The 23,189-nt window shown below is 48.6% G+C and overlaps 2 protein-coding genes across 5 annotated transcripts in view; both read right to left on the minus strand.

The window, feature by feature from the left end:
• EXT2 (exostosin glycosyltransferase 2) overlaps positions 1-13,479 on the minus strand; it is a 137,343-nt gene extending 123,864 nt beyond the window's left edge. Inside the window, exon 1 of one of the 4 annotated variants that reach the window (XM_027114944.1) lies at positions 13,289-13,479. The gene's annotated coding sequence lies outside the window, so the exon portion shown is untranslated. Of the gene's footprint in view, positions 1-5,465; positions 6,002-13,288 lie in introns of those variants that run through there. The other 3 variants (XM_027114942.1, XM_027114945.1, XM_027114943.1) reach the window with 3 other exon arrangements.
• Positions 13,480-13,829: 350 nt separating this feature from the next.
• Positions 13,830-23,189, minus strand: part of ACCS (1-aminocyclopropane-1-carboxylate synthase homolog (inactive)) — a 38,238-nt gene continuing 28,878 nt past the window's right edge. Inside the window, 10 exon segments of the mRNA XM_027115662.1 lie at positions 13,830-13,923; positions 14,065-14,218; positions 14,325-14,467; positions 16,079-16,220; positions 16,336-16,381; positions 18,336-18,425; positions 19,058-19,158; positions 20,128-20,205; positions 21,021-21,118; positions 23,093-23,159. Of these exon segments, the coding sequence (XP_026971463.1) occupies positions 13,856-13,923; positions 14,065-14,218; positions 14,325-14,467; positions 16,079-16,220; positions 16,336-16,381; positions 18,336-18,425; positions 19,058-19,158; positions 20,128-20,205; positions 21,021-21,118; positions 23,093-23,159 (987 nt within the window). The 3' untranslated portion in view covers positions 13,830-13,855.

A 23,189-nucleotide genomic window follows, 5' to 3' on the forward strand; every position in this document is an offset into this window, starting at 1 on the left:
GTTACAATTAAGAATTTTTATTCATCAAAAGACATCATAAGGAAGTAAAAAGACAGGCTATAAACTAGAAGATATTTGCAATACAGGTAACCAATAAGGACTAACTAGCAACAAGAATAAAGAGCTCCTACAAAGTAATAAGAAACAAACAAAAAAGCCAAAACAAACAAACAACAGAAAACTAAAGACTTAAACAAGAATGTCACAGAAGAGGCCACAAAATGGCACATGAACATCTGAAAAGATGTTTAGTCTAATTAATGGACAGGAAAAGTATGGCAATAAAACAGCAAGACATCTCTACCCACCAGCATGGCAGAATGTCAGCATCAAACACCACCAAGTGCTGGTGGTGACCTGGAGCCACAGGAACTCCAAGAGTAGGAGCGTGACCTGGCTCCACAGTCCCAAGGGGGCATCAGGAGGGCTGGAAAGAAGAGAGGCTGACACCCACTATGTGAGAGTCCTAGGCATCACACTTTGCTTCCCACCTGTCACAGTTTGAGTCTCCCCCATCATTAACCCCCCAAAAAGAACCAGAGACGAGGATGGGGGTGCAGGCAGTTTTACTTGGGAGCTAGAGAACAGAGCAAGAAGAGAGACAGGGAACCAGGGAAAGCCAGTAGGAGTGTGTTATCAAGCTGGGTAACAGGGGCTCTTTAGGAACCCTCTGAAGAACCATGCAAACTACACCATGTCCCTCAGAAGGAGGAGAGGCCAGGTCATTTATCTGCAAACTCCTATCCACCATTGCTTGCAGGTTGCCTGGTATTATTATCAGCTCTGACCCTGTACTTAACAGCCCTCAGAAGGTCTGGATATTCTCCTTTCCTTGATGTACCACAAGTCTGATAAAGACCTACAGTTCCCTTGAGGAAGGACTCGGGAAACATCTGTCTATACTTTCAGGGATGTTGCAAAGTTCTTCTCCAAAGAGATCCAGCCTCCCCCTCAATCCACGGGATACAGGTCTGAGAGCTGGCTCACATCTGAAAACTAGGTGATAGTGATTCTTCCACTGCAGCAGCTGACATCAGCCTTCTACTTGTCATCTGTTGATTTTTTTTTTCTGGTTATACAGTGGAACAATACCCTAGTTGGCTGCCCATCTATACCCTCTATAGGAATGCCAGGCTCTCTTAGCATCACAGTGGGTCCAGACACACTGGTTTCGAGTCAAGCCTCACTGCTCATTATGGATATTGTGTCTACCTTGCCTCTGATGGTTAGTGCCACCACCTGGCTTCTGCCATTTCAGAATCCTATCATCCTCATTGATACTTGGGAACCCAGCTCCATGGTCAAATCTCATAAGGTCAATCCTGGCCTATGGAGGAGAATCAACGCTGAGCTTCTCAAACGTGCTGGTCCCCTCCCTGCGGTTCCATATTACCAGAGGGAAGGGAGAATGCCCTCCTGGGAACATGGGCAGGAAATGCACCTCTGGCCTCAAGTAATAAATCTATTTCAAATCTCCACCTCCCTGAACCTTCTGACCCCCACCTTAATATTCTGCCAACACAGCTCTGGCACCTTTACCTCATTTACTCCAGACTAGGGTTTCTCAAGCTCAGAACTAGTGACATTTTGGGCCAAACGATTCTTTTCTGTGGGGAGCTGTTCTGTACAATGCAGAACGTTTAGTAGCATCCCTGGTCTCTAACCAAGAGAAGCCAGAAGCAACCCCTAGTTGTGACAACTAAAAATACACCCAGACATTGCCAAATACCCCCTGGGGAGGCAAACTGGCCCTCAGTTGAGAACCAACGCTATGACAGTCATATCCAAGGTTCCAGGAGCCTGCCCAGCAGCACATCAGGACCAGCTTGTCCCTGCAAGGCCACGAAACCCTGAATCAGGAGAGAATCCTCCCAAGAGTCACTCCCACTTGGCTTCACAGTCCACCGCTACCCCACTTTTGGTCTGACACCCTCAAGATTCATTCCCGTGTGTCCCTCCAGTTCCTGCTGGTCCACACGAGCCAGGTCCTACAGCTCTTCCAGTACAACAGCTATCACCCCAGCAGCAGGGGCTGTACTTCCCCACTTAGGCAGTGCTGAGATCTGAGGGCAGGGATGGGCAATGTTGACAAGGAGAAGCACTACCTTGCAAAGTATCCACCTCCAGGGAAGGCTCTGCATAGTGTCAGGTAAGGAGCGCTTCTTCTCAGCAATGGAGAGAGAGACTTCTGCTGGCCCAGAGGATCTAGGAAATCTGGGAGTTCAGTCCTCAGCGCCTCCACCCAAAATCTCCATCCTAAGACTCACGGTCCCACTTCTTCCCCATCATGGCCCTGACTTCAGCAGAAGCAGCCTGTCAAGGCCGTGCACTCAGCTTCCTTTGCAGTTCAGCCATAATTACGATGAAATTCTGGGCCTGATTTTCAACACAGCCTGCCCTCCAGCTGCAGGAAACGCTGCCATGGAGTTCTATCTTTCACAATGCGTCCCGAGTTGATATCTGGCTAATCTGAGCCTGATCACACCTAAGGCCTCTAAGGGGATAACAAGAGCCAACCAATTCCACCAGCGTCATCATGACCACGGTCCACACACTGCTCGAGCGCTAGAGTTCCTGTGCCAGCCAATGCTTTCCTTTCTACCTGAACCTCATCCCAACCCTCCACTGGTCAGCCTGACTACTCAGTGACGCTAGAGGGCACCAGGGGTTATCAACGCCTCACCTACCCCCAGCAAAGGGGTCCTGGTTGCCACCTGAGGGTGAGCGATTCCAGTCTCACAACGCTATTCTCAGGACCTGCTTTCTAGAGCCACTTCCAGTACCAACCGCCTTAGTTTATGTTCTGCCAAACTAAAAATGGCTTGGGTGCAAGCAACTTGCAGAAGACGAATCCAGAAAGCCAGAGGGAGGGAGTAAGGAGAGGAGTTGGAGAAGAACGGAAAGCCACGAGGGTGCATTACCGTGCTGGCTGCCATACTGAGCTGGGCAGATGGGGCTCAACCCTTCTAGGGTCCCTCCGAAAAATGCACCTGAGAACTGTCCCTTTCAAGGACATTCATCCGCGAAGCCTATCCATCCCGCGCCTCCCCCACCCCCACCCCCCACCTGAGGGCTGTTCCCAGGGATATAAACTCACATTTCTGAGGTTTGCCTACACTGGCTAAGTGAGCGTCCACAGGTCTGTGCTGAACAGCTGAGAGAGATGGCGAGCACTTGAGGTGGAGTAAAAACTCTTAGTAAAAAAAGAAATGAGGGGAAAAGCCTTAAGTGAACAAGAAACCAGCCCCTAACTAAGTCGAGCTTCAGAGACAGAGAACTCTCGGTGAACATCCTTGTACCTTTCACAGGCTTCATTACAGCACTTGCCAGACTGTAGTAATTGGTTATGTAATTGCAAGTCTCTCTTCTACTGGTCATTTTCTTGTAATCAGAGTTTTTCATCTCTGCTCAGTATTCCCAGCATCTAATATCATGTCTAGAACACATTCCATGTAAACATAAATGTTTGTTGAGTGAAGGAGTGTCTATATACTTCCCAGTTCCGTCAGCACACACACTGTTCAAGGCCCAAGTTTTGAGTAATTATATGGTGATGAACTCTGATCATTTTCTTTCTTGAATTAGTTTCCAAAGGTGGGGGGGGGCGGAAATAGACAGGTAATTTCACAGATGGAATTTTCTGTACCTACCCTTGACCACCCTCCTCTCCCCTAACACTGAGCTTCCCCAAGAGGACAAACCAAAAGGAATCTCCTATTAATGAATGTTTTTCCATATAATACCACAACCTGGGTCAAAATAAGCATTTCACAACAAGCCCTACAAACTTTAGCCTCCTCAAAGCACATCAAATCTGTCCCTGCAAAACACTGGAATCATCCGGCTAGATGTCAGGCACTGAATCACTGGAAAAATCTTTCAACCTCACTCTACTGTCAAGATGAGATGCATTTTCTGTTCCTGGAATTAGTTATTCCTAAATCTTGCCTGAATAACCTTTCCTTAGTGCTTCAGGCTATGTCCAATCCGCTTAGTCCAAAGTTTGCAGTCCCAAACTCTCATCTTCTTAACCTTTTTACAGAAGCCCTCACAGATGAACTCTTGGGGCCGCTGCTACCCTGGAACTTAACTCACCTGTTCCTGAAAACAAAGGAACCAAATATTAACCGAAACAGGAAAATCTGCAATTCACTGCCTTACCTGATAGGATCCTTTACAATTAAAGTTATGTTATAGCGAACCACCCCTAAAAATGATTCCAAATTTAAAAAACAAAAACCTGTGCCCCTTTGTGGGAATTATACTATAATTAACACAGTGCATATAACTAAGGAACTACTGACAATAACTAAACTTTACTGCAGACCCACTACATGCCAGGATCTGTTTTAAGCACTCTGCGTTAACCTAATCTTCCTAACAATGCCCTGTGACAATCTATGATTATCCTCATTTCACAGACAGGGAAAGTAACAAGGAAGGCTAAGCAATTTGCCCAATGTCACACAACTAGAAAATGCCAATGCTAGGATCTGGAGAATGGCAGCCTGGGTCCGGAGCCTGCGCTCTCTAACCCCCATGTGAAGCTGCCTCCCCTAATCACCCTTAAAAGCCTGAATTAGATACACCTTTTTCAGTCCTCAATTAACCAGCATAATTTGACAGACGCAAATCTATCCATTTACACCAGCATTTGCAACCAGATGGCTTAAGTCAGCGGCAGTGAGGAGTGATAGAAATTGAGTCATGTATTTTATTACTGTAAATAGCCTTTGAGCTCTGAAATTTACAAACTAAGTCCAGTTTAAGTCCTCAGGGCACTCAATTGACTTAGAAGAAGAATTTAAATTTCTATTTCAAGACATCTTCAGACAGATAAATCAAGGACCCTTCTAGATTAGCACTTCCCAATAAGTTACACCAAGTAATTTTAACCTCAAAACTGTATACATAGATCTGGTTCCCGCCGCCAGTAAGTAAAACTCCAAGTGCCTCTGAGCTTCAGATAGATGTCTAGAGCCCGGACCGCTGGCCACCCTCCTCACCAGAGCATCCGGTCCTGCCCAGGGCATCTGGTACCGCACGGGACGCCACTGGCCAAGGCAGAACCCAGAGCTGAAAAATCCCAGTGGGAGAAAGCAGATCCCTGTGGCTCGCGGGAAGGAGCTGGCAGCAGAGAGAGGTCACGGCAGAGGGTGGGGCCTTCGGAAAAGGAAGCCACAGGATCCCGGGAAAAAGGAAAGGTGCGGACGGGGAATAGAAGTGGGCAAGGAAACAGGTGGGAAACCAAAGTGCTAGGCGGGTCGGGTGGCGAAGGAGAAGGCGGGGAGGAAATCAAAGCGCACCCAAAGCGGGAATTCACATGGAGTGGCGCCGGCCTCTTGCAGCCCTCGGACCTCCGCGCGCTCCGCGCTTCCCCGGCGATTCGTCCCCGACTCCGCCGCGGCCCGGGGAGGCCCGAGCCCTCACCGGGGGCCCGCCCGGCCCTTCCGCGCCGCGCTTACCTCGGCCACGGTTGCCTCCTGCTCGGCCCCGCGCTCGGTCACCGGCTCATGCCGCGGGGCACTGGCCACAGCCGCCTGGGTGGGATCGCACGAAGCTGCTGGTCGCCGCCGCCTGCGCCGGGTCTGCGGTAGCTAGCGGGGAGCACTGGGCCGGCTGGGCTCGGCGGCCTGACACCCAGCGCACTGCGCATGCGCGAGCGGTCCCTGCCCGCGCCCCCTGCTGGACAGGAGGAGTCAAGGCACCGCTTAGGGTTTCTCCCAGGTAGGCGGGCGAAACTCAGGCTCCACAGAGAAATCCATAGACACGCAGCCTCGTTCGTAATTAAAGAAATTAATTAAAGTTAAGCCCCATGCTTAACTTACAAAACTGTTTATAAAACTGACAAAAATGTAAACGTTTTAGTATAATCGGTATTCATGCGCGTGCAACATTCCTGAAAGGGAATTTGGCAGTTATCCATTAAACGTAAAATGCAGGTAACTTTCCCCAACAATCCCTCTGTATGGAGTTTACCCTATGGATACTCTCAACGACGTTTATCAAAAATATTCATTACAGTACTGTTTCTAATAATAGCGAAAACCCGGACACAACCAAAATAAACTATGGAAAATTTGATATTAATCAAAATAAATTATTAGAATGTAATAATGAGAGAATGAATACGTATGTTGGTATGGAAAAATCTCAAAGACATGTTAATATGAAAACATGGTTTAAAACAGTAGACGAGTATGATCCTTTTTATGTAATAAAATATACATATATATGTATGCAGAAACAAGACAAAATATATATGTAGATGCTTAGATTCAGGCACTTATATATAACATTTTTTCTGGAAATAATTCAAGAAGCAATAAACAGTTTTAGAGGGATTAATTGTGGAGGTAGAAATGGGGGAGAAAAACTTTCATTTTCATTTTGTTTCTGTATTATTTACATGATCTTGCCTCCTACATGCACAGCAAAACCCCTGTCATAAGACAGTAGGTGGAGTCTAAAAAATTCAATCAAAATGCAGAGTGATGTTATTGAGAAGTTAATGAAATGACCCCACTGAGCCTATGCAGTTTACAGACAACGGCTGCAGAACCCAAATCCATCTGGTCTCAGCTGTACCTCAGCACCATCTGGTGGAAGCTGTCACTTAGAACTTAAATATTCATAGGGATGATTCTGAGTCTAGAGACCCACTGGGGCTTCCAGCAGCAACAGTGATTCCAAGAATATTCTTGTGAGTTAATGCCTGCTTAACAAAGATCCAGAGAGATTGGGATGAGAATATTCTGGAGACAGGAAAACACATTCTGCTTCCCCACATCTAAGAGAGCATCTGCTCTGCTCCTCAAATCCACCCCCGCCCCCAAAAAAATGATAAGAAATTTTAGCACACATACACCACATTTGAGAAACGGGTAAGTGGAAAGCATTTTCACTTTCTTCTTTGTCTTTCTCTGTAAACATTTTAAATGGATTATTTTTTCATTAAATGAGGACTTTCTGTGTTAAAGACCCGTGTTAGGCATAGCCTTTGAAGAACCTGCCTATCTTATTCACTTTTTATAACCCTAAACATGCATAGTGCCTGGCACATAGGAAGTGCTCAATAGTAGTTTTTAGATGAATAAAGGGTGCCCAGACGCTGGGAGGAGCTCAATAGAAAGAAAACAAATGCACAAGTAAAATTCACCAAAGCAGAGGATGGAGAGTGGCATAGGAAAATGTACACAAAATGCTACAGCAGGGGTCCCCAACCCCCGGGCCGGTACTGGTTGCCACCAGTCGGTAGAAAAACTGTCTTCCGCAAAACCGGTCCCTGGTGCCAAAAAGGTTGGGGAACACTGTGCTACAGGGTTCAAGAGAGAAAGCGATCACATCCAACTGGAAAGATGTAGGAAGACCTCACGCAAGAGTTGACACATTTGCTGGTCCTGGAGGACAGTTAGGATTTTGACAAATAGAGGACGAAGAGGGCATTCCCTCAGAGAAAAAAAAGCATGAGCAAAGGCACAGATGTGAGAAAGAAGGAGAAGCAGTCAGAAAGAGCAAGTGTCTTTTAAACCAGCATGGTTCAAACGGTGGGGCTACATTTCTAGGGGTAGAAACCATGCAAGGAATTGGAGGTGAGAAAGTAAGGAAGCTGTGATATTAGAAGTTACGTGATGCTAAAGCAGCTGAGAGCGACTGCAGAGAAGAATGAGAAAGAAAACTGTGGGCCAGGACCTGAAGTCTCAGAAGGTAGAAAAGTACTTGTGGTCGGTGGTTAGAAGAGAGACTGTAGAAAGACATTTCATTACTTGCTCTGAAGGTACAGGAGAAAGCAAAGACCATGCAGAGTCCCGCGTACCCAGTGAGCCAGGAGAAGTGCAAGTGAGCGTTAAAAAGCGTGTGGTTTTCAAGGATAGTGGCATCATCAGCCACTTTTTGTTTTTTTGTTTGTTTGTTTTGCGGTACGCGGGCCTCTCACTGTTGTGGCCTCTCCCGTTGCGGAGCACAGGCTCCGGACGCGCAGGCTCAGCCGCCATGGCTCACGGGCCCACCCGCTCCGCGGCACGTGGGATCTTCCCGGACCGGGGCACGAACCCGTGTCCCCTGCATCGGCAGGCGGACTCTCAACCACTGCGCCACCAGGGAAGCCCCATCAGCCACTTTTTTGAAAGAGAGTTTACAATGAAGAGCAACTGCTAGTGTGGAGATGAATGCCAGCTTTACCACTTCCTTTACATGATAGCAGTCTGTAAGCATGGAGAAAGGTACATTCCCCCAAAAAAAGACTCCGTGAAAGAATTGTTCTGTGGTATTTCACGTTGGGTCAGCTTACACGACACTGGCAGGCAGCCTGGGTGGACCAGAAAACACCTATCAACACCAGAGCAAATATAATGAACACTCTCTCAAATGGATACTGAGCTCACAAAAGAAGTAAAGAAAATATACAAGGAGCCAAAAATGAAGGTGAAGTGAGAAAATTGAGTGTTGAAGGTACAGTTTGGGCACACAAGATGGGAAGATGTGGAGAAAACCATGCAAAGCTAGGCTATTGAGATGGACGGCTGGAAAAATGTGCTCAACTTCAGTAACAAACCAAAAAAAAAACTTGTCTGTCTTGTCCAGAGAATGGGAAAAGAAGAGTCTCTGCTGAGAAGCTTTAATTTCAAGCTTCACAACAAGGTGGGATTTGAATGGATACTGCCAGCATGGTCCAGGAAGTTCCCCACCTAAAGAGTAACTTGACTCAAAGGAAACATAAATCCCCTCTGGAGGGTCATGCCCTCAAGGCAAGCTGCCCAGGATTCTGACAAACATAAACTCACAATCTGGAATTACAAAGCGCATGAAGAATAAACCAGTCAGCAGAAGCTACAAACAGCAGAAATTTAACCTGCAGAAACTACAGATAACCGAATAATGAGAAATAGATATAAAATAAGTAAGTTTATGGTGCTCAAAGACTTAAAAGATGGAACTGTAAATATTAGAAAGAAACAAGATGGTTTTTTCCCCAAAGACGGAAGAGATTGAAAAAGTACTAAATATAAAAATGGAGATTAAAAATTCAATGCATAAGTTAAATCACAGATTAGATACAATTAATACACTGAGATATAGATCTGAATAAATTACCCAGAATGCAGATTCAAGAAAAAACAAGGAGATGGAATATAGGACAGGGAGGTTGAAAGAGAGGGAGAACAAAGGAAGAAAACCCAGGATGTATCCAGAAACAGGGAACAGAGAAAATGCAGTAGAAGCAGTTTCCAAGGGTACAGTCGCTAAGAATCTTCCATTATTGGACAGAGATGATCACCTGTAATGGATGGACAATAAGACTAACAGTGGGCTTCTCAACAAAAACAAAAAACAGAAGTCATAAGATACTGGTAAAAGTGCCAAAAGAAGCTAGCAGTCAATTTCAGTTGTAGACCTAGTGAAACCATCCTTCAAGAATACGAAAGAAACACATTTTCAGACAAACACTGATAGAAAGAATTTACCATCAGTAAACCCTAACAGAATTTCTTAAGAGATGTATTTCAGGAAAAAGAATATTAAAACCAGAAGAAAGTACTGAGATGAAGTAAAGAAGTAATGAAATGGATACACTCATAGGTAAATCAAAACAAATACTGGCTGTATAAAACTATAAAAATAAAAACAACAAATTTGGAGATTAAAAACTAGGCATCACCCCCATGTTCACTGCAGCATTATTCACACTAGTCAAGATATGGAAACAACCTAAGTATCTATAGACAGATGAATGGAATATTATGCAGCCATGAAAAGGGTATCCTGCCATTTGTGACAACATGGGTGGACCTCGAGGGCATTCTGCTAAGTGAAATAAGAGAAATACAAACACCATATGATCTTTCTTATATGTGGAATCTAAAAAACAAAACAAACACACAAAAAAACCTGGCTTATAGACACAGAGAAGAGAATGGTAGTTGCCAGAGGTGGAAGAAATGGGTGAAGGGGGTGAAAGGTAAAAAGAAACAAAAAAAAAAAAAATGGGAAGAATTTTGCAGCAAATACCCATATATCTACTGTCTATATTATGCAATTAATATTTTACAGTATTGTCACATGTCTGTCTATCCATTTGCTGATCCATCATTTTTTTTGCTACATTTCAAAATAAGTTGCAGATATCAGCAGTTACATCTGAATATTTTATTGAATGCATATCATTAACTAGAGATCAATATTTTGCAGTTCCTTTTTTCTTATGAGATAAAATGTATGTACAGTAAGATGCACATATTTTGTACTTTTTCTTTAAATTAGGGAATAACAGTAGCTTTGGCAGGTGAGGGGGGAAAAGTAATGGCAGAAGAAAGGAGCAAAAAATAATGATTTTCCCTTTATACAAAAATTATAGGTCCCATGTACTCATATAAACACCTAAAGAAAAGAAATTAACAAATTAGAAAACAAAAATACAATAGAATTAACAAAAGTAATAGTTCCTTGTGAAAAACTAGTAAAATTGATAAAACCAGTACAAGACTGTTCATGACAAAACAAAAGTAGAGAGAGCAAAAGTTACCACTATTAGGAGTGAAAAGGGGATATTACCACATAGAGAGAAAAGAATGTAGTACTGATACATGTAAATGTAAATGTAAATGAACCCTAAAACATGAAGCTGAGCAAAATTACCCAGACACAAAAGTGAACAGCTATATGATCCCTTTGGGAAACTTTATGCATGGAGCTAGAAATCAGAGTGGTGGCTGCCTGTAGGAGACTGGGAGACTTACATAAGAGCTTGAAGGAACTTTCTGCAGTAATAGAACTGTTCCACATCATGATGGGGATAGGATATTAGTTACACAGATGTATATATATGTCAAGGACATTGAATCTTACAGTTAAGGTCTGCCCAATTCACTGTAGGTAAACTTTACTTCAGTTTTTAAAAATTAATTGAATGCAGTGTTTTAGCAGAAGCTCAAAAGACATGAGACCAGTACTAGACCTAGATGGTATCTGTAACTCTCCTAGGTACTTTCCCTAAATAGAATTTTTAAGTTTATTTCTTTTTTTACTGTATACAGCTTTCATGTGGTTTTAAAAACAAAAAGCATTAAAACAAACCCAGGAGAACCAAACAAGTGAAAGAAAGAGTAAAAATTCTCACTCCTGTCCTTGTTTCCCATCCTCCCGGTTTCCCTACCCCATAGGCAACTACTAGTCTCAGTTTCTTTTGAACTCTTTTTCAGACTCTTTATGGGAAAACAATGCCCTAAATTTTGACTTAGGGTGATGGAGTCTGAGAAAACATGGTGTCAAACATTACATATCCTGTTGAGAGTCTTGAAGCCTTAGAAATGTTGTTAGAAATGTTCACATCAGAACTGGAGGTTCTATTTGACCAGGTCTTCGACCAAACTGGGGTTGTCATGACTTTTCAAAGCACAATTTCCAGAGGAAGAAAAAAACAACAACAACAAAGAGGCATTAACTAAAATACTAGTCAACAATATGGCAGGAGATGAAAATAAAGGAGCAAGAGTTAAGTGTTCTAAGGTCATTTCCATGTTCAGGAGGAGAATAAAGAAAATGATAAAGTGAGTGTTAATAAATGAAGAGTAGCTGGCAAAATAAATACTCATTTCCAGACATACAAAGAACTCCTACAAATCTGAGGCTTAAACAAATATTTTTTAAATGAATGAAATAAAATGAAAAGGAGGCAACAGAAAAACATACTCTCTTTTCTGTGTCTGGAAGTGGTTGGTGAGGAGGTGATCTTTGGAGCTTCTGTAGCCATATTGAGACAATGAGGAAATAAGCTTGAAGGGGAAAAGCCAACCCACTAAGGATGGCAGAGTGGACAGATGAGTAGAACCTGGGTTCCCCTGGATGGGCAGATGATTGAGGTAAGGCCTGCTGGCCTCCTATGGCAGGAGAGAAATGAATGCTGAGGAAGAAAGGGTGTCTATCTTGCTAATACCCTGTAGGTGTCTGCTACAAGGACCATGTAACCTGGAGCTGCCTGGAAGCCATCTTGCCACCATCTGAATGGAGCATGTCTGAAAATGAAGCCACACAGAGGAAAAGAGAAGGAGAGAACACAAAATCTGATGGCTGTAGTAACTGGCAGAGCAGAAAGGTGATCAGAGAAGATGTGAGGTGGGTGTAGGATATGTCCAGTCCATGCTCCAGAAAGGGAGACATATGGAACACAGCCATTCAGCAGAGCACAAGCCAGCTCTACTCAAACCAATGAGCTCAGTTCAGATCCAGATTCCTAGTTTAGTCAGCCTCTGCTAGGAAACCTGCTTGGATTCCCTCTAAGGGAGAGCTAGGAGTCATCCTTCTGAAAATTCTAAATGGAATTCATCACGTGGGTCCTTCACAGGGGACCCTCAACAACAGTGGCAGCATCACAACAGAGGTCTCTGGAGAGGATGTGTAGGGCCGTCAACGTGGCCATTCTGTTCTGACCTCCGGAAAAGCGGCAGGCATCCCAGTACAGCAAATCCTGGCATCAACGTATCCTGGAAGTGGGAGTAGAAACGAGTGCTACTTAGCCAACGATGTTGAAAAATAATGAAAGGTGAAACGATGACAGCATGAAGCCTGGTTCTCAGGACTGGAAAAGTCAAAGAATCCTTTGGGACTGTGGTTTGGCGGAGTGGAAAGATTGTGAACCAAACCAACCTGAACTTGAATCCTGGCCCTGCTACTTTTTAGCAATGTAACTTCAGAAATATCATTTCATCTGTTTGAGACTCAGTTTCCTCATCTCTAAAATGAGGGCTAATAATGCCAGCTTCCCACGGTGGTTAGAGTTAGAAACGATGCATGTAAATTACCTAGCACAGTGTCCGGCACGTACAAGGTATTCAAGAAAAGACAGGGAGGAAGGAGGAATGAGTGAAAGGCAGAAAGAGGAAGACAAATCCTAAGCCACAGAGCATGGTTTATAGAAAGTAAATGCTGACTTCACCAACATGCTCTAAACAGAAGAACAGAGGAAGATAGCTTTTCCAAACAGGAGTGTCGGCACCTGAGAAGGGTCCTCAGCCCACAGCTTTAAGGCTGGTTCAGAAAGCTCCTTGGAGCTCTGAACTAAAGCACCCCTGGGGAAGGGGTGAGCGGCCCTTTGATGCTTAAGGTGGAAAGGCCAGCCTGGGTCAGAGCTTGTCCCCATTGCAGCCTCCGTTCAGGGCCCCATCATCTCCCAGCACAGTCACGGCTAGGTCGCTCTGGTTCGAGACCAGCAGTAAAGGCAGCTCCTTCCCAGGAAGAAGAGTATCCCGGAGATAGAGTCGCCCCTCCTGACTCCCGCCGGGGACCCGTTCACCTCGGCCCACGCGGGGGCTGGTCCCATGTCCCAGGTCTCAGGTCCCAGGTGTGCTGTAGGCCCACACATCCTATGTGCAGGGAGAGTAATCTGAACATACAGAATTAACTCCTTTCTCCTTGTAGAAATCATCACTCTTTTTTCTTTTGGGGGCAAACACTCTCTTAACGTGTGTTGCTCCTTTGACTAGTTTCCCTGGCAACAAAGACAGAAGAATGCAGGCAGCAACAAAAGCGGGTACAGGTAGTTTGTTTTCATGTCCTGGGGGGCTGAGGGCTGTGGGGAGGAGCAGTCACGACTCCCCCTGTTCCATAAATGACTCACAGCAGAGGCTTCCAGTTTTTCTCCCGGTTTTGTTTAATAGCCGGGGAGGGGAATGGACCACGACTTAAGGCGTGTCTCGCTGCCACCGGGAGAACAAGGAGCAGTTCTTCTTCAAGGGCAAGGCCAAGAAGGGTATCTGCCTGGCAAACGGCTCATCCACCATCAGTCTTCACAGGGGCTGCCAGGCCCTGTGGCCACAAGACAGCGACCAGCTCACCTGTGCGGACCACTCGGCTCCTAGGTCTAGCAGGAAGGGGCGTCTTCTGCCACCTGGGATTTGCCCTCAAGCACCCGCCGGACCCTCTGCATCCCTGGGATGTGAGAAGGGGAAGTGAGGGTCAGCACAGATGCTGGGTGGGTGGGGACGAGCAAGCTCTGGCTGCTGGGGCCACAGGTGAGGCCAGAAGAGGGAGGGCAGAATGAAGGACGCAGTTAGGAGGTGGACCGCTTACCCAGGCGAAGCCGGTGGGTCTTGTCAGAGAAAACCAAGCGGAACCAGCCAGGCTCTTTGCACCCAAAGGCTTGGCCAAAGGACAGCAGCACCTTGTTATCCAAAAGGCGGCGCCAGAGCAGCATCTCCTCCTCAAAGGTGGCCGCGGGCAGGTACTGGGAGGGTGAGAGGCGCTCAGGATGCAGAATGAGACCCCCTGCCCTTGCCTGCTGGGGGCAGCTTTAACACTGCCCCCACCACCTGCATTTCCACCTGCATTACCTTCCTCAAGTCGACCCAGATGAAGAAGCCGGCCCCACGGCTCACGAAGGGGATCCCCAGGGCCCGGAGCTCTTCCGAGACATAGGTGTGAGCAGCCTTGAGCCGGGCGTGGTTTTCCGGCAGGTACACTTGGTTGATCCAGTCTGTTTGGGTGAGAGAGAAGCCAGAAGATCAACCTCGCCATCAACCCTCCGCTCCGGCCTGAGAGTCTAAATGCTGAAAAGAAAAAGGCCATGAGCTGCCAAAGCTGGGTGAGCCCCTCCTGCAGCTGGTTGATTGGGGGCAACGGGAATATTCAGTGAAAAGCACCTTAAATCCAGATCCTTGGCCCTGAGGGCTCCAGGGCCTGCATGACGTTCTCAGGAGCCCAGACACAAAGTCCCTCAGGACTCAGACCCTCACCAGAGGTGTACCCACTTACATAGTGACACTTCCGAGTCACCCAGGTGGAAGCTCAGATCACAGTGTGGCCACTGACTAGGCGTGAGGCCTTGGGCAACTTCACCTCCTTGATCCCCATTGTTTTAACTGACCTTTGTTTTCAGTGTCCAGTTCGATGAATTTTAACACATGCATAGATTTGTGTAACCCCCATGACAGGCAGGATACTGAATGGTTCCCTCACCCCGAAGAACACCCTTGTGCTATCTGTTTGAAGTCACAACACCCCCTTCCCTGCAATCGCTGGTCTGTTCTCCACTGTAGTTTTGCCTTTTCCAGAGTGTCACGTAAGTAGAATCATACAGTAATGTAATCTTTTGAGACTGGTTTCCTTCACTCAGCACAATGCCTCTGAGATGGGTCTGTGTCCTCATGGCTTTTACTGCCATGTAGTATTCCAGTGTGAGGGTGAACCACAGTCTGTTTCTCCATTCATTTGTGGAAGGACATTTGGGTTGTTTCCAGGTTGGGGTGATTATGAATAAAGCAGCTATAAACATCCATGGAGAGGTTTTTGTGTGACCGTAAGGGCAAATATCTAGGAGTAGGATTTCTGGGCCATTTGGTAAGTGTGTGTTGAATTTTATAAGCAACTGCTCAGTTGTTTTCCAAAGTGGCTGTTCCACCTTAACATTCCCACTGGCAGTGTGAGTTCCAGCTGCTCTACATCCTCAGGAACACATGATACCATCACGATCTTTTTAAATTTAGCTATTATAGCAGGTGTGTACTACCCGTCCTGATTTTCCTCATCTATAAAATAATGGGGAAAATCCAGAAACACCTGCTTCCTAGGATTCTGGGGAGGGACAAATGAGATAGAGAGCATCTTGCGGGGCTCAATGAATGGTGGCAATTACAGGTAACCTTTGCTATCTAAACTCACTATCTGAACCCAGGAACAGAATAGACCTGCACAGAAAGAGACACTTTCATTATAACAATCTTCCCTTAGTAGCTTCTGCTCTTTTTCAAGTGCTCCCAGCTAACAATAATGAGTTCATATTGATTAAGTGCCTATTGTATGCCCGGTGCTATTCTAATTGAATGACAAATTACACCAACCCTACAAGACAGGTACCATTATGATCCCTGTTTTGCAGAAGAGGAAACTGAGGCTCAGGGAGGTGAAGGAATAGACCACATAGCCGGGACGTGACCGAGTAGGATATGAACGTGGTTTGGGCTCAGAGCTGGCACTCTCAAACACCACCTTAAATTCATCTCATGGGAGAAGCACCCATGACCCCTGGCCAGTCCCAGTCTGACTACAACCCTCCCCCATCCTCAGGTGGCCAGGCCCAGGCAGTCACCACGGTCCCGGAGCAGCTGTGCCATCTGATACTGGACCAAGCCACTGAGGCCGTGATAGCGGCAGAGAGAGGATACCGCAGTGGCCACGTCCTGGTTTTCTGTGTACAGCGTGCCAAAGCGGAGCCCAGACATCCCGAAGTCCTGAAGGAGAAAGGCACTGTGGGAGGCAGACATCCCTCCCAGAGGAAGCCGGTTCCACCCACCTCTCTGCCCTCTCACCTCCCCCTGACACCCCCAAGGCCAGCCAGGAACCCACCTTGCTGGTCGCCCACATCACGTGGGTCCTCTGGGGGTCAGGCAGCCTGCGGAGAGCACAGGGTGGGAACAGAGGCAACGCAAACCCGTCGGAGTTCACATGTTTGGTTGAACAAATGAGGAGACAGATGAGTCTGGTTTCATCTCTTGAATCACCAATTCCTACACATCCTTTAGAGCAGGGGTCAGCCAGCTACAGCCTGCTGCCTGTTCTTGTAAACGAACCTCTAAGGGGGCACAGCCACGCTCTCCCACCTGCGTACTGCCCATGGCTGATTTTTTTTTTTTTTTTTTTTTGTGGTACGCGGGCCTCTCACTGTTGTGGCCTCTCCCGTTGCGGAGCAACAGTCTCCGGACGCGCAGGCTCAGCGGCCATGGCTCATGGGCACAGCCGCTCCGCGGCATGTGGGATCTTCCCGGACCGGGGCACGAACCCGTGTCCCCTGCATCGGCAGGCGGACTCTCAACCACTGCGCCACCAGGGAAGCCCCCATGGCTGATTTTATGCTACAATGGCAGAGCTGAGTGAGTGACCATATGACCTGTAAAGCTTAACATATTTGCCATCTGATCCACAAATATTTGCCAGCCGCTGACGTAGAGCATAGTTCAAGCATCGCTTCCTCAAGCGGACCTTCTCTGACCCCCTCCCAGTAGACCAGGCCAATTGGTACCCCAAGCAGATCCTCTGTTGGCTCTCCAGACGTCTGCTTTTCAATTATCAAATGATTAGCTGTGCATCTAGTTGCTAAAAGTTTTGGGGGGTTTTTTTGATGTTTTTTTTTCCAGCTAGAAAGACAAGTTCCACATAAGAAGGGTCTATATCTTTCTTGTTCACTGATGTACCTCCAGCACAGCAGAGTGTCTGGCCCACAGGAAGTGACAAATCCCTACTTCCCTGAGTCTCACTCTCCTAATCCATAAGCAAAGGGGAGGAACAACCTACGTGCCATTCACCTGGCAGAGCTTCGCGAGGACTGCCTGAGCAGAGCAAAGGAAAGCGTTCGGGAACCACTGACTGAAACCACCCACCCTGGCCAGGCAGGATAATCACCACTTGCACAAGTTATCTCACAACAAGAGGTCCTGCTAAGGAATATGGAGCTGACAAGCTACCACCAGCCGGAAGACTTTAGGAGGGGCCCAAAGGAGGGAGGAGACGCCAGCCCATAATATGTTCTACCAACCTCCCAGAAACCCTCACACGGGAAACCATCCTGACTGAGAGATGTGTGCACCGCCAGGAAGGGCCTTGAATTGGATCAAGTATGGGCACAAGCAAGATGATGGACCAGAGACAACCTGGAAAGCTAACCCCATTACCTTAAAACCTGAGACTGCGAGCCACGTGGCAGAGCAGTTCCCCAGGGTTCCCTTACCCTCCTGCTCTCCACCCAGGTGCCCCTTCCCAATAAAGTCTCTTGCTTTGTCAGTACGCGTGTCTCCTCAGACAATTCATTTCGGAGTGTTAGACAAGAGCCCACTCTCGGGTCCTGGAAGGGGTCCCCCTTCCAGTAACAAAAGGACTCAGCAGGGCTGGAAGATCTCGACGAGTATCAGGAACTGTCAGAATCCCTAAATGCCAGACATGTAGATTTTACAGATGATCCGATCCAACTGTTTCCAAAGGTGTTCTGGCCACACATTCTTGACTCAAACTAAATCTAATGAAAGAGCTCCGGTAGCTGGAAGGGCTTGGCACATGCAGGGGGCCCCAGAAGTATCTGCTGAATGAATGAGTGAATGAATGAAAATGGAGCCACTCTGGAGATGAGGGAAACGGCAGAGGAGGCCCATTTCCCACCCTCCCAGCCTTCCCTCAAGGAATCCTAAGACCACTCCTTGGAGCTTTCAAAACCACCACAGAACAATCTGAAAACCACTGATTGGCCCAGTCTCCCTTCTTCTCGTTAGGGGACCTGAGGACAGTAGGATTAGCTGGGAGGAAGGGGAACTGTCCTGGGTGGGCGGAGGGGCGCGGGACTGGCAGAGTCAGCTCACCTTTCCAGGCTCAGGACACTGTGGTACCCAACCGACTCCTCAAACACAGACAGCATGTAGACCTCATCCACCATCACGTGCAGCTCATGCCTGGAGGGCAGGTCGGGGGGAGGAGAGAGATTGGCTGGTAGACCAAATGCATCCCCCAGGGTGGGATGGCAGTGAATCAGAAATCCAGAAGGACCGCGGTCTAGCCCAAACTTGTTTTTTCCAGGAACACCCTTCTTTTGTCTATTTCTTTCAAACAAACAAGAAGCTGTGCACACACAAGGCAGATGACAGTGGGGATTCTGAAGCAATGTGGGGGGACGGGGGAGGCGGAGCCCTCGGGCACCTCCAGCCACAGTTAAGTGCAAGACAGTTACGTACAGGCGGACCCAGATGCACGGCTGGCTCCACCCCTCACTCTAAGCCGCAGTCAATGGGATAATGACAGTATCTGTACCTAATAGGGTCGCTGGGAGGATTACATGAGCTGGAGCACGCAGGGTGCTTAGCAGGGGGCGGGGCCCCTAGAGCGGGCGATAATAGCAGCTGCTGTTATAAAAAGCAAGAGAGAAGGAGCGTCCCACCAAGCCCTACCCCCTGACTCCACTGCCAGGAAGGGCCAAAGCAGGTAGAAACCCACAGTGGGGTAAAGGGGGTAACAGGACCTGCACCAAAGCTCACATCAGAACCCTGATCCGTCACACGCTTTACGGGGTGAGCGTGGGGTGCCTCACCTCTTGGCGAACTTCAGGTACTCCTGCAGCTCTCCTGGGGAATAGACATCACCCAGAGGGTTCTGGGGGTTGATGAGGATGAGGCCTTTGACCTTCACACCCTGAAACCATCAGTGGGACAGGAGACCCTCAGCTCCTCCCCAAGGCCACACGGTCCCACTGGGCCGGATCCCAGGGAAATGTGTTCACCACCCAACACGAAACGAATAAGGGCAAAGAACTGTATCTGCAGCATCGTATCAGCTATAAAAGAGAACAAATGCAGAGAACAAAGCTCAGAGAGAAATATGCCCAAACGCCAGTAGAAGTTGCCTTTGTTGGTAGGATTATGGGTGGCGGTTTGTACTTTTAAAATTCCCACAGTGGGCATATATGGATTTTATGACCAAGGTTAAAAAAAAAACAAACAGATTGATAGATTTCTGAAAAGTGGACTGGACAGGAACCACTGGAGGGCTGCTGGTCTATGCCTTTCTTCGGGAGGCCTCAGATCCCCTCAGAGTGAGGGGGACCACCTCCCCAAATCACCAGAGAGACTGCTGAACCAGATTTCTAAGCTCCATGCTTGACCTGCTGAGTCAGAATCGGGAGAAGTGAGGGGTAGTTGTTTTTTTTTTTTTTTGCTGTACGCGGGCCTCTCACTGTTGTGGCCTCTCCCGTTGCGGAGCACAGGCTCCGGACGCGCAGGCCCAGCGGCCATGGCTCACGGGCCCAGCTGCTCCGCGGCATGTGGGATCTTCCCAGGCCGGGGCACGAACCCATGTCCCCTGCATGGGCAGGCGGACTCTCAACCACTGCACCACCAGGGAAGCCCGGGGGGGTAGTATTTTTAATCAAGCTCTCTAGTTGATTCTCTGTACACTGAGAGTCTCAGAGTCTTTCTCTAGCAGGAAGCCCTCCATGGGCAGGCTCCTGCTTGACCCCCAGAACGGTTCCATGCTACCACCCTACCCCCCGTCCCCATCACGGACTGCCACCACTACTCCCAGGAGATCAGCCACAGGAAGGGGGTCCATGCCCTGCTCAGGCCTCCCCGCCTTCCAGCCTTGGGTTTAATTTGATCCCCAGACCTCAGAATTAGCTCCTTCCAGCGCCATCTCGAGCTTCTCCACTGTGAGCTGGAAGGGGCGTGTCTCCAGCCCAGTGACCTGGAAGAAGATCCACAAAAGCCAGCAGCCAAATTCAGGGACCCTCCCCCCAGACCTGGACGCTGGGGCCACCAGCCAAATTCAGTGACCTCCCCCCCCCCCAGACCTGGACGCTGGGGTCACCAGCCAAATTCAGTGACCCTCCCCCAGACCTGGACGCTGGGGCCTCCAGCCAAATTCAGGGACCCTCCCCCAGACCTGGACGCTGGGGCCACCAGCCAAATTCAGTGACCCTCCCCCCCAGACCTGGACGCTGGGGCCACCAGCCAAATTCAGGGACCCTCCCCCAGACCTGGACTCTGGGGCCACCAGCCAAATTCAGTGACCCTCCCCCCCAGACCTGGACGCTGGGGCCTCTCCTACCCCTGTCATCTCCAGCCTCCTCTTAGAACAATCTCAGAAAAACACAGGGGGGTCACTCCTCTCTCACTGCCACCCACCCCATCACATCAGGGACACCCTCACGGCTCCTAGGATTGGGGAAGAGCCCCCTGAGGTCCACTGATTGGGGTCCGTGGGCTTCCATGTTGAGGTCTGCTCTGCCCCGTTCTCACCCCACCTTTCCGGTGTGGTCTCCCTGGGCTGCCCTTGGCTTTTGCATCAACCCCAGGGATCTCAGAGGTGGAAGATCGGGTGTCCCCAGGGCACCTAGGCAAGGGCAGCCGTGGCCAACAGAAGGCTCCACCCTCCTTTCAGCCATAACCCCAGAGGCCTCGGCATGGACTTCCTCTCATTTCTACCCTCAAATTCAGACAGAGGAGCATCTCGGCCTACAGGAAGGCCCAGGTCCAACCTGGGGTCCCAGGGACTCTTACCTCACTGTCCAGATAGACACAGACCAGTCGGACGTTGCCATAGAGATACACATGCTGCGTGATGGCTCCGTAGTAAGGGGCGGGGATCAGGAAAGCCTCTGGGGGCAGGAGTGGGCCAGGGCCCGTCACCCTCTGGCCGGAACACCCAGACCCCCGTCCACTGACCCCACGCCTCTCCAAGCCTTCAGTGTGCTTGGGGAACATCTGGGGAACACGCTCCCTCTCTCAATCCCCCAAACCCTTTCTAAAGCTGGGATCCACTGAGTCCCTTTTCTAATAATTAGTAGCTACCATTTATCGGGCACTTAATATGTATGGGGATCTGTGCTAAATATTTATTTTTTTAATCTCGTTTGATCCTCACAATCCCTCTGTGGAGTAAGTCCTATTATCATCCTCACTTTACTGATGAGGAAACTGAAGCTTAGATCCCTCGGAAGCACACGACATGCTGGGTTACTGCAAGCACAGACTTGGAACAGGAGTCGAAGCTGCAGGGTGATGATCTGGGTGTGACAAATGGGAAAACTTGACAAGACACAGAACTGCCCAGAGACAGAACGTGCTGCTTCTGGAGGAGTGAATGCTCCCCCGCGGGGGGCACTGAAGCCAAAGGCTGACACCGCTCGGTGGGGAGGGGGTGTCATGCAGAAGACTCCCACTGTGGACACAGGGGTTGATGAGATGACGCCCAAGGTCCGCTCTAAGGCAGAGGTAAAGGTGCTCCTCCAGCTCTGAAGAGGGTGCATCCGTCGAGCTGCTCCCTTCCCAGCTTTCCCTTCAGCACAACCCCACCCCCGCCTCGCATCTCTGGAAGGGGCGGACTTTGCCCTACATGTTCCCTCCCCCGGCCACAGGGATTGGGCCAGAGGTAGACAAATGACCCCAGGAGCCAATGCACTGGCTGGCCAGACACCCATCACGTTCTCTCTGTCTCAGGACTTTGCTCCAAGCAGCACAGATCCTTGTGAGATGAGAACAGGCACTTGAATGCGAAGGTCCTGTGGAGTCAGAGCTGAGCCAACAACCTGGGCCAAACAGAGCTGAGCAGGGTCCAGAGAGAGGCCTGCATAAGAAGCGGGGGAGGGGGACTGCACACGCCAGTGAGAGACAGAGAGTGTGATGCTAATTCTACTCTTGATGGTTCTAGAACGGGTAGGAAATTGCCTATTACATCCTTGTGATGAATCTTCCTTTCAGGGTTCAAAACTTGGTTATTACGTCTCTCTGTGTTATTTTAACAAGTAACTTAACCCCTGGGCCTTAATCTCCTCATCTGTTAAATGGGAATAAGCACAGAACCTACCTCATCGGGGTTAGAGTGAGGATTAAACGACAGACTATGCCTAGCCTTAGGCCAGCGCCTGAAACGTAGTATGTGGTCAATAAATGTTTCTAAATTATGATTATTAATTAAGCTAATACGAGTGGGTCTCTGTTCCCGGCAACCAACAACCCCTGGCCATGACTATGGTCAATATGTCCTTGATTTGACCATGGCTCTTGCAGCAAGCACTGCTGGCTAGATACTCAACAGCCATTCCAGTTTTCTTCCTTGCTTAGAGAGCACCAGACTTTTCAGCTACGACCAGCAATAAGTCCAAGGAAGGTGCACCTTCCCCCAGCCCTGGGGGATGAAGCAAGTTTGGTTTAAGCCAACCAGGGTTCTCTTCCCCTTCGCCAGGGACTGCTTTGGGAATGGGTTTGTGAGTCCGTCCTGGCCAGAAAGATGCAAGGGGAGCCCTGCGGGGACTCTTCCAGGAAAGAGTAGCCCCATTTCCTCTCTCCCAGTGAAAAAGAGACAGGCACAGCACAGCCTCCCTCTCTTCCTGCTTTAGGACATGCTGTCACGTGAGGTCGTCACAGAGAAATGGCCCAGAACCCTGGCATCACCTTGACTTCCCCTGGAACTGCCAACCCCTGGTGTCTTGTCAGGCCCCTTAGTTAAGCCCCCTGTGGTCTAGCAGTCTATTATGGCAAAAGCACCCTGATGCAGGCCTCGAGGACAGGCAGCTAGGGACACTGCAGGCACAGGGCAGCCCCTGGTACTGAATGGGCTGCGGTCTACTTACCCCCCACCTCACACAGCACTGTGGCCAGAGCGGAGAAGACAGAGGCACAGCCATTCAGAACCACGACCTGAGGGTGACACATCCATGGGACACAGAT

Source organism: Aethalodelphis obliquidens, unplaced genomic scaffold, assembly GCF_003676395.1.
Source record: "Aethalodelphis obliquidens isolate GAN/ISIS:26980383/991018 unplaced genomic scaffold, ASM367639v1 scaffold14, whole genome shotgun sequence".
NCBI lineage: Eukaryota > Metazoa > Chordata > Mammalia > Artiodactyla > Delphinidae > Aethalodelphis > Aethalodelphis obliquidens.